This window comes from Fusarium mangiferae, assembly GCF_900044065.1.
Source record: "Fusarium mangiferae strain MRC7560 genome assembly, contig: FMAN_scaffold023, whole genome shotgun sequence".
In the NCBI taxonomy this organism is placed as follows: domain Eukaryota; kingdom Fungi; phylum Ascomycota; class Sordariomycetes; order Hypocreales; family Nectriaceae; genus Fusarium; species Fusarium mangiferae.
In genome coordinates this window covers 61,227-75,582 of record NW_024573943.1, presented here as the reverse complement: position 1 = coordinate 75,582, position 14,356 = coordinate 61,227, and the positions used below count along the sequence as shown (strand labels likewise).

General features: G+C 48.4%; 6 protein-coding genes across 6 annotated transcripts; 3 read left to right on the top strand and 3 right to left on the bottom strand.

Annotated features, from left to right (window-relative positions):
• Nucleotides 1–1,305: 1,305 nt before the first annotated feature.
• FMAN_05115 (uncharacterized protein) lies at nucleotides 1,306–2,819 on the top strand (the record flags this gene model as incomplete). The annotated part of the gene is made up of 2 exons (XM_041825662.1): nucleotides 1,306–1,584; nucleotides 1,638–2,819. 2 exons carry the CDS (start codon nucleotides 1,306–1,308, stop codon nucleotides 2,817–2,819), a joined length of 1,461 nt encoding a protein of 486 aa, XP_041691020.1.
• Nucleotides 2,820–3,005: 186 nt separating this feature from the next.
• On the bottom strand, nucleotides 3,006–4,477 carry FMAN_05114 (uncharacterized protein; the record flags this gene model as incomplete). The annotated part of the gene is made up of 3 exons (XM_041825661.1): nucleotides 3,006–3,544; nucleotides 3,595–4,205; nucleotides 4,260–4,477. 3 exons carry the CDS (start codon nucleotides 4,475–4,477, stop codon nucleotides 3,006–3,008), a joined length of 1,368 nt encoding a protein of 455 aa, XP_041691019.1.
• Nucleotides 4,478–6,447: 1,970 nt separating this feature from the next.
• FMAN_05113 (uncharacterized protein) lies at nucleotides 6,448–7,227 on the top strand (the record flags this gene model as incomplete). Its single annotated transcript, XM_041825660.1, has 2 exons — nucleotides 6,448–6,719; nucleotides 6,777–7,227. 2 exons carry the CDS (start codon nucleotides 6,448–6,450, stop codon nucleotides 7,225–7,227), a joined length of 723 nt encoding a protein of 240 aa, XP_041691018.1.
• Nucleotides 7,228–7,355: 128 nt separating this feature from the next.
• On the bottom strand, nucleotides 7,356–8,446 carry FMAN_05112 (uncharacterized protein; the record flags this gene model as incomplete). Its single annotated transcript, XM_041825659.1, has 2 exons — nucleotides 7,356–7,516; nucleotides 7,567–8,446. The coding sequence occupies 2 exons, from the start codon at nucleotides 8,444–8,446 to the stop codon at nucleotides 7,356–7,358; spliced, it is 1,041 nt and encodes a 346-aa protein (XP_041691017.1).
• A 431-nt stretch (nucleotides 8,447–8,877) lies between these two features.
• On the bottom strand, nucleotides 8,878–9,837 carry FMAN_05111 (uncharacterized protein; the record flags this gene model as incomplete). The annotated part of the gene is made up of 1 exon (XM_041825658.1): nucleotides 8,878–9,837. One exon carries the CDS (start codon nucleotides 9,835–9,837, stop codon nucleotides 8,878–8,880), a length of 960 nt encoding a protein of 319 aa, XP_041691016.1.
• Nucleotides 9,838–12,588: 2,751 nt separating this feature from the next.
• FMAN_05110 (uncharacterized protein) lies at nucleotides 12,589–14,191 on the top strand (the record flags this gene model as incomplete). Its single annotated transcript, XM_041825657.1, has 2 exons — nucleotides 12,589–13,862; nucleotides 13,912–14,191. The coding sequence occupies 2 exons, from the start codon at nucleotides 12,589–12,591 to the stop codon at nucleotides 14,189–14,191; spliced, it is 1,554 nt and encodes a 517-aa protein (XP_041691015.1).
• Between the last annotated feature and the right edge of the window lie 165 nt (nucleotides 14,192–14,356).

Below are 14,356 nucleotides of genomic sequence, written 5' to 3'. Positions count from 1 at the left end.
GTGGTCAAAACACAAGCCTATGGGACATTTTCTTTTCAATCTCTCATTGCTATGATTCGGTCGGGGAGAAAAGCTACAGATGTGCAGGTTTATGTGTCAAACTTTTATAAGTGTCAGATTCCCGTGTTTGTTTTCATCGTTTTATCGTCTCAATTGATTTGAAAGTCTGAAATAGCTTTCTTTTTGCACTAGACGCACTTCAGGTCTCCTCTTTCGTAAACATTTCTTCTGCACAGTGCCGACGACGACTTCAATCCAAGACCTGTACTCGGCAATTGATGCTAATATTGGTGTAGGGTATTGCAGCACCGCTATGAAAGCCGGCAACACTATAGAGGGTGCCAAGTCACACAGTGATATTAATAACTTGGCAAGATTGTTTTGTCCAATCAAGTCTTGATTTAGCAATGGAGCAGAGCGAATAGTGCAGACATCAAACACAAAATGTTGCGCTCTACACGGCGACAAGTATGGGTGGTCTCGGGGCTCAGGCACATCCACATATATCATCTCGTATAGCTTATCAGGGGTGCACATGCTATAATCTAGTGCAAAAGCTAGCACACTTCGAATAGTCAATCGTCACAAAACCCATGATTTAGGCGTAGATAACCGCGGAGCAAAAAAACAAGCTTGAATCAGTGATCGGCATTAATCCCCTATCATTATAGTCTCCGTCACAATTCCTCCAATCATCCCCCGCCAAGCCCGCTCCAGGGTCACATTGCGTCTTTTAAACTTCACGATAAGATTAAAAAAGAACCATCGGCTCTATGTCCGAGAAAAGAAGTCTATCCAATAAGCTTAACTTACCTGCCGAACTAGGATTGGTACACTGCCCGCCAAGGATTGCGAAAGATATACCTTGTATCCAATGAGGTTCGGCGCATTAGAACTTTTGTGAGACATTGGTCGTGCTTGGTACTTTCTTAGGTTGCAATGGGGTGCTTGTGGAGGTGATCATAGGTTCTGATAACAGAGCGCGTGTCGGTAGACACCTTCCAGATCTGGGGTATTGCCGGGTCGACAAGAAATGCCGTCACTATCGCCAAGTTGAGATAATGGTTTCGGTGCGACGCTGGGGAAACGATGATTGGCGAAGGGGGGATCTCGAGGCGCGAATGTGCATTGACCCTCCGGCCGTGATCGCTTATGGTAGGATTGCCGGTATACGTGATCTACAAAGATTCCAGTGCTTCGTTCACAGATAGCAATACCGCCAATTCATACATAAAAGGCACCTATCCTCGCCAAACATGCTCCTTTTGTCACTCCATCCCCAACTATCATCCCCAATCTTTCATGATGGTCAAGTCCGCTCTCCTTCTCGGCGCCCTCGCCGCTGTTAGTTCCTATGTCGCCGCTAAGGAGATCAAGGTCAATGAGGAGAAGGCCGCCAAGCTATACGACTCGGGCGAGGTGCACAACAAGCTCATGGCCAGCAAGCAGGCTGTTTGGGCGAAGCAAGAGGCCGCTGGTGCGTTCGCCAGCGAGCAGTATCCCAAGCTTGGGTACACAAAGTGTGTCGACGGTTACGCAGAGGCTATCAAGGGTGATGCCAACAACACCTTCGCCTGCCACAACGTCAGTATCACCCCTTGTATAACGACTAGTTACACTGGCTAACGAGTCTCTAGGCTGATCTTTACTCGTTCTTGAGTCACGCTGCGCTTGGTAGCACCGGCGGTCGAGGCTCGTCCTCTTGGGGGTGGACTTCCGATAACGGACGTGAGTTTGTCGCTATCGGTCAGTACGACGGCACTGCTTTCGCGGAAATCACCAAGAAGGGACAGCTCGTCTACCTTGGCCGTCTGCCCGAGTACTCTGTCCCCTCCCAGTGGCGCGAGATCCGCACATACAAGAACTATGTCATCATCGGATCCGAAGCCGTCGGCCATGGTATTCAGATCTTCGACATGAAGAAGCTGCTCAAGATCAACCCCAAAAGCCCTGTTGTCTTTGACGCAAAGAAGGATCTCACCAGCCACTTTTCAGCTCTGCTGCCTGTTGGTCGTGCTCACAATGTTGTTGTCAATGAGGAGTTGAAGTACGGTGTTGCTGTTGGTGCTCAGCCACGTACTGACCCCAACTGTCTCTCTGGACTCAACTTCTTCGATCTTACCGATCCTTCGAACCCAGAGTCTCTTGGATGCGCCAAAGGCGATGGCTACGTTCACGATGCGCAGTGTCTTGTCTACCGTGGTCCTGATAAGCGCTACCAGGGCCGTGATATCTGCTACGGATATAACGAGGATACTCTGACCATCTACGATGTCACCGACAAGGCTAATGTCACCAACATCATCTCTAAGATCTCTTACGAGGGTGCTTCTTACACTCATCAAGGTTGGGTTCTCGACACTCAAAACCAAGAATTCCTCGTCTTGGACGACGAACTCGATGAGCGTGATGGCAAGGGCCCTGGTTCTGACGGTTATCCCGTGACTTTCATCTGGGACATTCGCGATCTTGAGAACCCCAAGCAAACCGGTGTTTTCAAGCACCCCACCAAGTCCATCGATCACAACCAGTACGTCATCAACAACTACATCTACCAGTCCCACTACGGCGCTGGTCTCCGTGTCCTTGATGGCCGCTCCATTCCTCAAGACCCCACCGGCGCTGGAGTTTATGAAGCCGCTTGGTTCGATATCTACCCCGAAGATGATGCTCTTCCCGGCGGCGGTAGTGTTGCTTTTGTTGGAACTTGGTCTTCTTATGCTTACTTCAAGTCGGGATACATCTTCATCAACACTATTGAGCGTGGCGCTTTCGTTGTTAAGCTTACTAAGAATGCTTTCAAGAAGCCAAAGAACTAGAAGGTCAAAGTGCTTCACGCTAGTTAAAGTTTTGTTGAAGAGTAAATTTATATAGTTGGCAAATCAAAACACAAATCAACAGTTCCATCTACCTACTGCGCGATTATTTCACTCTAAGATACCTACCAATTTTCCCTTTCATTTTCCCAAGCTCCTCATTCCTGTCAACTAACACGAGGACCAATCTTACTCTGCCTGCTCACTTGAATCTTCCGCGAACCATGGATGTCGGAGGATTTCTTCAGCTGAGGGTCTCTTGGCCGGATCGTACTGAAGGATCCATCGGATAAGTTTCTTGACCTCCTGCGCCTCCTCCTCTGCCATCTCTGGGCACTCCTTATCAAAGGCTTCCTCCATAGTCTCGAACTCAGATGGATCGGGAGTAACAGGATCTTCACCCTCAGTAACACCATCAATGAACCAATTGTACATCTTTCCATCTTTAGTGTAATAGAGCGCCGAGGTCTTCCAGTGGCTGAAAAGCTCCTCAGGTAGTGGGCCAAGCTTCTCTATGACCTCAAGAAGATGTTCGTCGTCAAGTGAGGTATCGTACTTGGGTGGGCCCCATATGTAGAAAATGGGCCGTCCAGTGATCATTTCGAAAAGGATGCATCCGAAGCTCCAGATATCCTGAGTTTCGTGAAGCTCACCTTTCAGAACTAGCTCGGGAGCTCGAAGACCGATGGGGACAATAGGCTTCTTGGGAGGATCGTTGAAGAAGTATGCTATAAACTGTTAGTCAAAGTTCACATAAGGAAGGGGGAATTGTACTTACCGCCACCCATATCTGATAGCTTTACCTTGAGGTTCTCATCAATGATGTTCCATTGCCCATCAAGACCTGTGTAGATAGACAAAGACTCTGCGGCATACAGGTACTTAGGTGCCCACTTGTCTTGCTTGCCGTCTTTTCTCACAACTGAGACTCTTCCCCAAAAGCGATCCTCACCTTCCTCGTCTTCATCTTTTTCGGGTCCCAGGGTTACTTCATCATAGGAATCAATGTTTTTGAGTGGGAAAAGGACGTTTCCTGGCTGAAAGTCTCCATGAGAAATACCGTTCTTATGAAGAAAGTTCAACCCTTTCAAGACGTCCCTGAAGATGTGTTTCGCGCTCTGAAGCGGGTACTGCTCTTTTTCTTTCCATCTTCTACATCTTCCCGGAGGGAACAGAAGCATTTGACAGAGAGATGGACCCATGGCCTCGAAAACAAGACATTTGTGCGTACCGTTGGGACCTTCGTGTTCAAACTCGTCGAGAAGTTGCGTGACATACCGGGCCGATTCAACAGGAGCGACTTTGGTGAGATGGTGCAAAATCTGCAATTCCTGGGACTGTTTCGCTTTCTCTGAGACAAGAATCTTCAGAGCCACATACCGGGAGTTCCTGTCCATAGTGTCAGTGAATAAGTGGTTGGCAGGGTTTAGGGGATCAACTGACTTCAAGTCATGCGCGAGCCAGACAGTAGAGAAAGAACCTTCTCCAAGTTTCCGAATGACCTTATACTGTCCATCATTGAAGAGATCGCCTAGCTCAACCGGGTGGAGGCCCCCGGGATAATACGCATCTGCAAATTCACAAGGCGAACTTCCGTTCTTGAACCTCCGTTGGCCTCGTTTCGGGGTAGGAGGAGGAGAGTTGTTCATTTCTTCGGCCATGTTGATGAGGTTAATAAGTCTTGTAGAGATCGAGATGTTATTGCGTAAAATGGCTGTTGTGTGAAGAGGGCGTTGTCCGAAAGGGCTGTTGTGGAAAAGCTGTCTGAAGAAGCTGCTGTATAAAGGATGTTGGACTTAGGCTGCGAGGAAGGGGAGATTATATATGTTGCTGAGATTCATCAAACACTGCTGTTCTGATGGAGTGAATCGTTTGGCGTGCCCCACAAACGAACAAACAACAAACACAACAAAGCTGACCAACCAACTGGACAAGGGACAGCAAAATGGGGCCCCTGGTCAATGAAGTGCGTGAACAGACTACTTGAGCCATTAGCAAACTATTGAAGCAAAGAACAAAATAAATCTCTGTGGATTGATCAGTTTGTCAGGCAAAATGCGGACACACGCCTCAATCTGTGCAACGACAACAGCGATTCCCAAGTCTTTGTTCAAGCCACCACTAGCAGAACAAGCCACGAGCTTCCAAAGAGGTTTATTATGAAGGGATTAGTTCCGTAACATGTTACGCTTGGATATTGTTCGCTTAGCACTGCTCTTCTTCCCTCCCTTGATCTTCTAATGGTGCTGAGTGGAAAATTCCATATGTAGGTTAGAACAAACAATACTGCACACCATGTTCAGGTGTACTATTGCTAGCGAATATATTTTGTTCATCTTCGATATCACAGGACATGAACAGCTCAGTTGTTCAATCGAAATAACTTCTCTCCTACTTACTGCGGCCTTCTGATTATTCCATATAACAGTAGGCCTATACGTCAGAGGCTATGTAGAGTACCACCTGCATCTTCTTGTACATCCAACATTGATACTTTGGAATACCAGAAAGCCTCGCTATCATCACTCCTCTGCACAGATCTAAATAAAAGCTAACCGAACCGTCCTTGCCCAAGATGGACACCAACAACGTGACATTCGACCCAGAAAACACGTACAAAAAGCAGCAAGCTAAGAAGATCAGTGTCACCAATGCCGTGGTTGCAAAGGCTCCTCCTGGAGCCGTGTATGCCACTGTTGTCAATGGCTTTCACACCAGCCGAAGTGACCCACGCAGTCATTGCACTGTAGACTACTATGATGGCAATAGAGGGTTCATCAGCCGAGACCATGTTGTCTAGCATTCTTGAAGGCATTATGCGGGTGTATTATGCCAGAATTTTTCCTGTTTGAGTTCTTTGGCGCTCTTCTATGTATGAAGGTAAGTGGATGAACTTCTGTGATAGGGCCATGAGGTGAGGGGTTAGAAGTTGTCTCAATCCCGGCGCATAGGTGAAGAACATGAGTTGGATAGTTTTCTGTTCTATTTAGGCAAGCTATAACCTGGCGAAGGTTCTTATAGTCAGGTAACAGGCCTGTATTTAGGCGCTAGATGTTCGTAGTAAATAGAACAAGACAACTTCCGAACAGAAAATATCCGTTTCCATTTTAAGGATCTCGCGGCTTCATCCGAATCTCTTTAGTCAACTATTTAAACCAGTATTGGAAGTGATGTTCTATATGCTACGCCAACCCACTTCCTATACTACATATATCGGATAGACGGTCATCTTGATCCGAAAAATGCATGAAGCAATATGATTAGATATGTATAACACCAATTAACCCCTCAAGAACCAGAAAAATCATCCAGTCAAAAGACGGATAAATAGATTGTTTCACACCCCTTCCACGGAAGAATTCCCGTCATGCTCGTCTCAGGTTTCACCTCATGGCCCGACAAGGAAATTGCGGGCTTTTGATTCCGAACTAACCGCAACACCCCTGCACGGCCAATGACAACCACAAGCAGAGAACCGCCCTGTTTCAGGCTTCAGTCCCTAATATCGTCTCTCACTTTCAGCTCATATATAGATCTCGCATCGTCCCTTCATTCTTGGCATCTTGGCTTCTCATCCTCACTTCACTTCACTTCTTTCAGTCTATATTTTCATTTCTCGTATATTTTCATCATGCTTCGTCAAGTTGCCCTTGCTGCACTCTCTGTGCTGCCCCTCGCCCTCGGCCAGGTCGCTGAGGATTTCGAGAGTGGCTGGGATAAGGTCGCTTGGCCGACTTATGCGCCCGATTGCGATCAGGGCGGTAGCGTTGAGCTTGACAAGACTACTGCGCACAGTGGAAAGAACTCTATCAAGGTCACTGGTGGACCCAATGGTTTCTGCGGACACAAGTTCTTCGGAACTGATGCTGTTCCCGAGGGCCATGTCTATGTCCGAACTTGGATGTAAGTTGAAGCTGAACACGCCAAGAGAATAGCTACTGATCACTGTTCCAATTATAGGAAGACTGCCAAGGCTTTTGATGACTCGCACGTCACTTTCATCACTATGCCTGACGCTGCGCAGGGCAAGGGCAAGCATCTCCGCATCGGCGGCCAGAGCAAGATCATGATGTACAACCACGAATCCGACGACGCCACTCTGCCCGATCTATCCCCCGACGGCATCGCTGCCTCCAAGAGCATCCCCGCCAACACCTGGCAGTGCCTCGAGTACCACCTCTCCCCCGACGGTACCATCGCCACTTGGCTCAACGACAACCCCGTGCATGGTCTTGTCTACAAGCCCGAGGCTCCCAGCTCTTATGCCAACGGCTGGGCCAGGAGCAAGCCCAAGCCCAAGGTTCAGGGTGTTTACTTTGGTTGGGAGTCTTATAGCGGTGCTGTCAACACTTTCTGGTTTGACGACGTTGCTATTGACTCTAAGCGCATTGGATGCACTGTTAAGAAGTAAGCTTTGGGCTTACAATGATGAAGTATATATGAGATTGAGTGTAGGAGTTGCCCGGTGCAACATTCTTGTATCTATTTTGAGAGTATTTACATACGACGTATTTATGCCGACCGCGATCCTGTGACAGCTTACTGAGTGCCCAATGCAAAGTTCCTCCTGGTACCATAAAACCCGACATCCAGTGTAACCAGATCAGCCAAGTAACCCAAGTCGACCTTTGACAGGCTATCATCGCCTTCGCCAAAGAATTTGGCTACTCTCTTGGCAGTCCATCGAGGGTTCTCATCCGCTGCTCGTCAATTAGCTACGTCCATTAGCGGGGTCAGTAGGAAAACTCACCAACCCAGTGCCCTGCTTTCGGGATGACATCAATTTCCAGATCAGATGAAACTGGCTCGAAGGTCTGTTTCAGAAGCGATTTCAACCCCAGGCTTGCCTCACCCCCCATACCAAGCAGCGGCACACTCAATCGGCTTTCGTTCAGGGCAGCTTTGAAGAAGTTGCCATCCTGATAAACAGTCGAACTCGAGAACGGTCCAAGCATAGCTCTCAGAAATCCTGGCTTCGAGATACTGCTCGTATACCTGTTGACTGTTTCTTCGCTAAAGCTCTCGACGCCAGAGTAACTTCCATGGTAGAAATACCATTGCAAGAATTGCTTTTCCTTTCCCGACATGAGAAATTCGGCTAAATCGGGGACTTGGAAGAATGCCAACTGCCAGTTCTGATACAGATCCCAGAACGGCGCTGGGTTTGACGACTGCTCATAGGTAAAGCCAGGAAGAACATACTCAGCTAGAGCAAGCCTCTTAACAAGATCTGGATATTTGATAGCCAGTGCAGTTGCCATCCCGACTCCTTTATCATGCGCAAAGACATATGTAGAAGTGATGTTCAAGAAATCCAACACGCCTTTGAGATCTTCTGCCGATGCAGCAGCGGTGTAGTTTCCATCAGGTGGAACGCTCGAATCACCAGCGCCTCGGTTATCGGGCGCGATGACGGTATAGTTCTGAGCCAGGATAGGACCGATGAATTGCCATGTAAGACTATGCTGGGGGTTTCCGTGGACGAGAAGAAGAGGAGGTCCCGAGCCGGCGTAGCGAAAGTGAATGCTTACGTCTTGCAGGGCAACTCGGCCGTGAGCCCAAGTATCGAAGGATGAAGTCGCCGCTACGACGGATGCCAATGAGGCAAAAGCGAGTTGAAAGAAGCGCATCTTTCTTAATATCTCAACAACTAATGAAGCAATTAATGAGTCCAGTGGTGAATTTCATTACATACATCTTTGCCCTCTTTATACCGAAATCAACATATCTTCTCACTGCATGGCTTTGCAGGCGATGACATAAACCCAGCCCTATAGTTTCCAAGCTCCGGATGCTCCTTTGGGGAGGTGGGTCTTGCTTAATGCAACCATTCGCTGACGATCCTGTAGGATTGGATGAACCCGGTTGATATGCTTAAAAATTGATGGATTGGAGAAGATGTGATTGGTCAAGATGCAAGATGCTTACGAAAACCGGCTGACAAACCTTGCGGCTTATGGACTTTGCCAAAAGGACTTTCGGATGTGACTTCATCATATTGAGTGGGAAGCTTGGCGACTGAAAACTTGGCCATTCCTAAAATCTTTAAACGGAAAGATATCTATCGCTCTAAGTGCTTATTAACAAAAGTAGTGATCATCTTTCGTCCCTCTGCACCTTCACTATGCGGAAGTATAGGCCAGACGTGAATCATACCCTCCTTCTCAACATACACAAGCCGATCCGTCTCCACACTCCCCGCAGGAGCCTCATCCACGTCTTTGCCCAGCAACTTTGACTTCAACCGTCTAGCATCAGCGCAAAGCAGATCCCTTGGACCACCAAACATCAACAATGGTGGAAGCTTGTCCATATCACCGTATAGCGGACTGACGAGGGGATGTTTGATTGGCAAATCTCCTGCAAACATCTTCCCTGAGATGCGAAGACCCGTTACACCCAGCCAGAAATCGATCTTGTCGATACGTAGTGCTTCTGGATGATCTACTGTACAGTCGAGAAAGGGCGTTATAAGAATCAACGAGCGCACTTTTGCGAAAAGGTCAGGCGCTGTGTCTCGTAGGTGGAGAGTAGTTGATAGAGCGAGTGTACCGCCTGCTGAATCCCCCGCGATGCTCACGATGGGCTGCTTCGATAAACGACAAATATCGACAAACCCGTCGGCTAGCTTCTGCGCTGTAGCTACCGGTCTCGGGACCAGTGGATAAATCGGTACCAAGACATCCAGATCCGTCTCAGTAGCAATCTGCGCGGCGAGTTGCCAATGCTGGGGGTAGATTTCCTTAAAGAACGATCCGCCGTGGATGTAAAGAAGGGCCTTTCGCTGTTGGCTCTTATTCTGAGCGTTCGTGGTGGATATCTTGTATAAGGGCCATTCTTGTACATCGACGCGATCAATGGTGATGTTCGAGCCGAGACTGCTGGGAGGGCGATGGTCTTGTGGCCGTACGTAGGTATCGTGAATGTACTGGCGCATCGCCTCTTCATCCTCCTGGACGGCCTTGTTTGCGCGGAACCATTGTATGAGAACCGAGACTATGGAGGCTGATATGGAAGGCATTATGATAGGCGCGTGGATGTGAACAAGTCGACAGAAGATCGAGTTTCATAAATACAGGATCGGAGCGTGATTGACTTTAATTGATCTTCATCGATCGATCGAGATAGGTAAATCTTCAAAGCTTCCAATGCTACCCCGCAAACTTAAAAATAGATGCCTCGGCACCTCGGTACACCAAGAGCTAAGAGTTATGAAGGCAAAAGGTTTCAATCCAACTGGTCTTTGGGATGGATTGCTTAAGTCCAAAGAAGCATAGGCAGTTCAGCTGAGATCTTGTGGAACAAGGTCCGCGGGGACCGGAGCTTCGCTGCCCGCGGGCACTGTCAACTTCCTGGTTCTATATCAGCTTGACAGCTACCAATCCTTTGAATTGCTTCTATATCATGCCGTAATGGCTAATCTGTGTATTTCCTCCAATTTTTTAACTTTATCATTTACCTTAACTGAGGTCTATTGGATTTACTTGCGTAGATTAAAGATAATGGCAAAGGAGAAACATGGAGAATTCGAGTCAAAGGCCCATTCTTAGATAGGTACTCTTAACAGGTTTCCAGAGTACCTGTACCTGTGCGACAGATATTCATGGTGCCCTTGGACGAGCCGGGCGATGGACAATTGGTGTAAAAGTCCGCGGACGCCGACCAGTCTGCACTGTTCGACCTTTCGTGGCTCCTGATCTCGCGCTTCAGTTCCCTCTTTCCATTGACCTCTCTTCATCATATCCATCGTATCCATTGTCGACTTCAGATACTTCTTTTAGTGTTATGCTGCCAAGTAGATAAAACCTGTCAAGCAATCAGTTGTTGGCATTGTGGCTTGACCCAGCTACCCAGCGCCAGCCTACGATGAAGCATAGGCGAGATAAGATAAGATAAGAACGAGGAAGCATATCCAACCGATAAGCAATTACAATCGATAACGATAGGAGCGGGTCAAAACTTCAGGGTAGGAGATGATGACATTTTCCAGTTCATCATCTCATTTAATCTGATCGTGCAATGTAGAAAATGAGATGATTCAAGGGGTCTGTCTGGGGTTTTACCAAGATAATCTATGCTTATTCGCAACCATGAGAGATCTCTTACGCTGTTTCGTCCCCGCATTTTACCGTCTTACTTGATCCAGCATTTTTTGGAACTTCGGAAGCCATCTTTGATTACTGTTGCAGCTTCAGTTCATGCTTTCAAGGTCCCAACTCAAATGCGTCCCCATGTGCAAACGGTGTCGGACCAGTTCATCGACACACAGAGATACTATGTTATGTCCGAACTCCATCTTCATCGTACTATCGCATCCGCAAATGCCACCGCAGAGTATCCTCAATTCATGCAAAGTCGAGCTTCTTATCAGTGCCGCGACTCGGCTATGTAAAGGCGCTACTCTCGGTCGCAAAAACACCACATCTACTCTCTCGTGATGTGGGCTATCGTACCGATATGTAACACACAAATCTTGCGGTCACATCAAAGGTCAAAGCTCATCACATCTCACGAACAAAACCGGACCTGGCGCCGTTCTTATAAAGTAATGCCGTCCAGTGTATGTAACGTTGAGCGGGCCGTGGGGGCTTGAGGCTCCAGATTTCTCGAGTCATCTGAACTGGAGCCATCTCACGATTGTGGATCAATGAAGCATTAAGAGATTTTTTGTTGAGCAAGTGATATGGGGTAGATTGGAAATATCCATAACGGAGTATTTACTTTTAGTTTGAGATTCCCCGTGGAGGTAAGATGAGCAAAGGGTCTTTTCCACAATTTTATAAATGATGTTATTGTAATTGGTCAGAGATATCAAGTTCCCCGATATCTCTCTCGTCAATTTTACATACGCTCTATTACATACTCTTTACTTCATTTAACGTGCTACATCAGATGGTTTACTGATTCAAATCCCTCGATTAAAAGACGTCATTATTGATCTTACATAAGCGCCCAAATACCGGAGAACGGATCGGCCGAGAGCGCCACGGAACAGAAGATCGACAATGCTTCTCCCCTAGAAATTTTCTAGAACGATTCAAACCGCCCAAGTCCGGGACTGCTGTCGAGTAAGCTTCCCGACCTGCATCGCTCCAAATCTGAACTCCGAAGACTATTTGAAGCTTAACCATTACCAACGTCGATTAAAACGTTCTAGACGATGCAGAATGATACCACCCGGCTCCGCAATCTCCCGTAAACACCTCTCGCTTGGTATAGGCAACAAGAGACTAAACATCTCGAAAGTGCCGTTTTTGCCGTTCGCGACCAGGGGGCAGCACGCCGATACCGGACCCGCAGCCATCCAATGCCGTGCATGAGCCTCATAGCTTGGCGATAAGGAATGCCTATTGCAGTTACTCCGAGCCTTATCGCTGCGAGATTTTGTCTCTTCTGACTCGCGGGCTATGACGACTGCGGAGCAGAGGGATCCATTTCGCGGGACGCGATATCCACTGTCGACATGGCACCTCCGAAAAGAGACCGTGCCGTATTATCCGTGACCCCAAAACCTCACCGTGAGAAAAAAAGATGCCATGGCGAGAAACAATAATCTCGCCATGTTCTTCTCACTGTTACAGTCGAGCTTGGATCAACTAAATCTTATCCCCACATACGAGGGGTTTTTTCCTGCTTCTCCATGGGGCTCCGCAGAAATCTGGAGTCTCTAGTCTCAAGCATGAGATTGGTATAAAACCTAGCGACGAACCTCCAATTCCAATCTCCAACCCAGGCCCATTCCCCAACTTGTTCTCCAAATCCCTAAGACAAGATGAGCGTGCCAACATACATGGGCGTCAGCGGCAAGTCGCTCGCCATCCTCCAAATCGCCGCCATCGTCGCTCCCTCCTTCGTCCTCTTCGGCTACAACCAAGCTGGCATCGGCGGTCTCCTCTCTGAGGAAGACTGGGTCAAGACCTTCCCCGAGATCGACACCGTCAACTCTACCGGCGCCGACAAGAGCTCCAAATCTACCCTCCAAGGCTTCGTCGTCGCGACCTTTGTCATTGGTGCGCTGATCGGTTCGTTGAGTTGCTCGTACACGGGTGATAAGTTTGGACGTAGGAATGTCATATTTGCTGCGTCCATTTGCTCCTTGATTGGAGAGATCCTTGAGGCGTCGTCTTTTGGACTCGCGCAGTTCATTGTTGGACGAGTTATCATTGGACTGGGTATTGGGCAGTTGAGTTCCATTGTGCCGGTTTGGCAGAGTGAGACATCGGCGGCTGTGAACCGTGGTCGGCAGGTTGTCTTGACGGGTCTGTTCATCTGTCTTGGTTACGTTCTTGAGTCATGGATCAACCTTGGCTTCTTCGAGTTTCACCATGGTCCTGTTACCTGGAGACCCCCGATCGCCATCGCCATCGCCTTCTCGCTCATCCTCATGGCCAGCATCTACTTCTTCCCCGAGAGTCCCCGATGGCTCGTACTCAAGAACCGATCTGAGGAGGCCCGCCACGCTGTCGCTGCCCTCCGGGGTCTCCCCATCGACTCCACAGAGGTTCTCGCTGAAGTTGCTGGCATTGAGCACTCCCTCGAAGAGACCTCCGACAACGCTGCTCATCTGGGCGATATGCTCAAGATGGGTGAGGATAAGCTCCTGTACCGCTTCATCCTCTGCATCCTTCTTCAGTTCTATCAGCAGATGAGTGGTTCCAACCTGGTCAGTGTCTATGCCAACGTTCTCTTCCAGAAGAACCTGGGTATGAGCGCCGAGACAGCCAAGATTCTCACAGGAGGAGCTCTCACTTGGAAATTCCTCGCTTCATTCATCGCCTTCTTCACTATCGATCGTTTCGGTCGTCGTGCCGTCTTCATGATCAGTGGTGCTGGCATGTCGGCCTGCATGATTGCTCTCGCCATCACCACCTCTTTCGGCAGCGAGAACAAGCCTGCCATGATTGCTGCTGGTTGCTTCATTTACCTTTACAACACTTTTGTTCCCATCGGTTTCTTGGGCGCCAACTTCTTGTACTGCACTGAGGTTGCTCCCATCCGCCTCCGAATGGCCATGTCGTCCATCTCGACCGGTAACCACTGGCTCTGGTATGCTGTCCCTCCTCATTCCTGTCACCGCAGATATTAACATCAGTAGGAACTTCATTGTCGTCATGGTCACCCCCGTCGCTCTCGAGAGTATCGGCTGGCAGTACTACATCGTGTACGCCGTCATCGCCGCATGCGTTCCCATCTCGGTCTTCCTGTTCTTCCCTGAAACCATGGGTCGCAACCTCGAAGAGATCGAGCTCATCTTCAAGGAATCGCCCTCCGTGTTCTCAACAGTCAAGTTCGCAAAGACTCGACCTCGCAACACTCCTCAGCAATTCCTCGCAAGCAAGGAAAAGGCTGACCACTTGGAGCAAAGCGAAGATTGATTGGAACAAAAAATGGAAGCAATTGTTTATGTTTTTTACGAAATAGCGATAGAAAGCAGAATGCTAGTATGATTATGACATGACATGATATAGCCAAGTGACATTTATCCGGCCTCTCATGTGAACATGCCTTGGCTCCTTGTAATTTATCGCGTTAATTCGTGG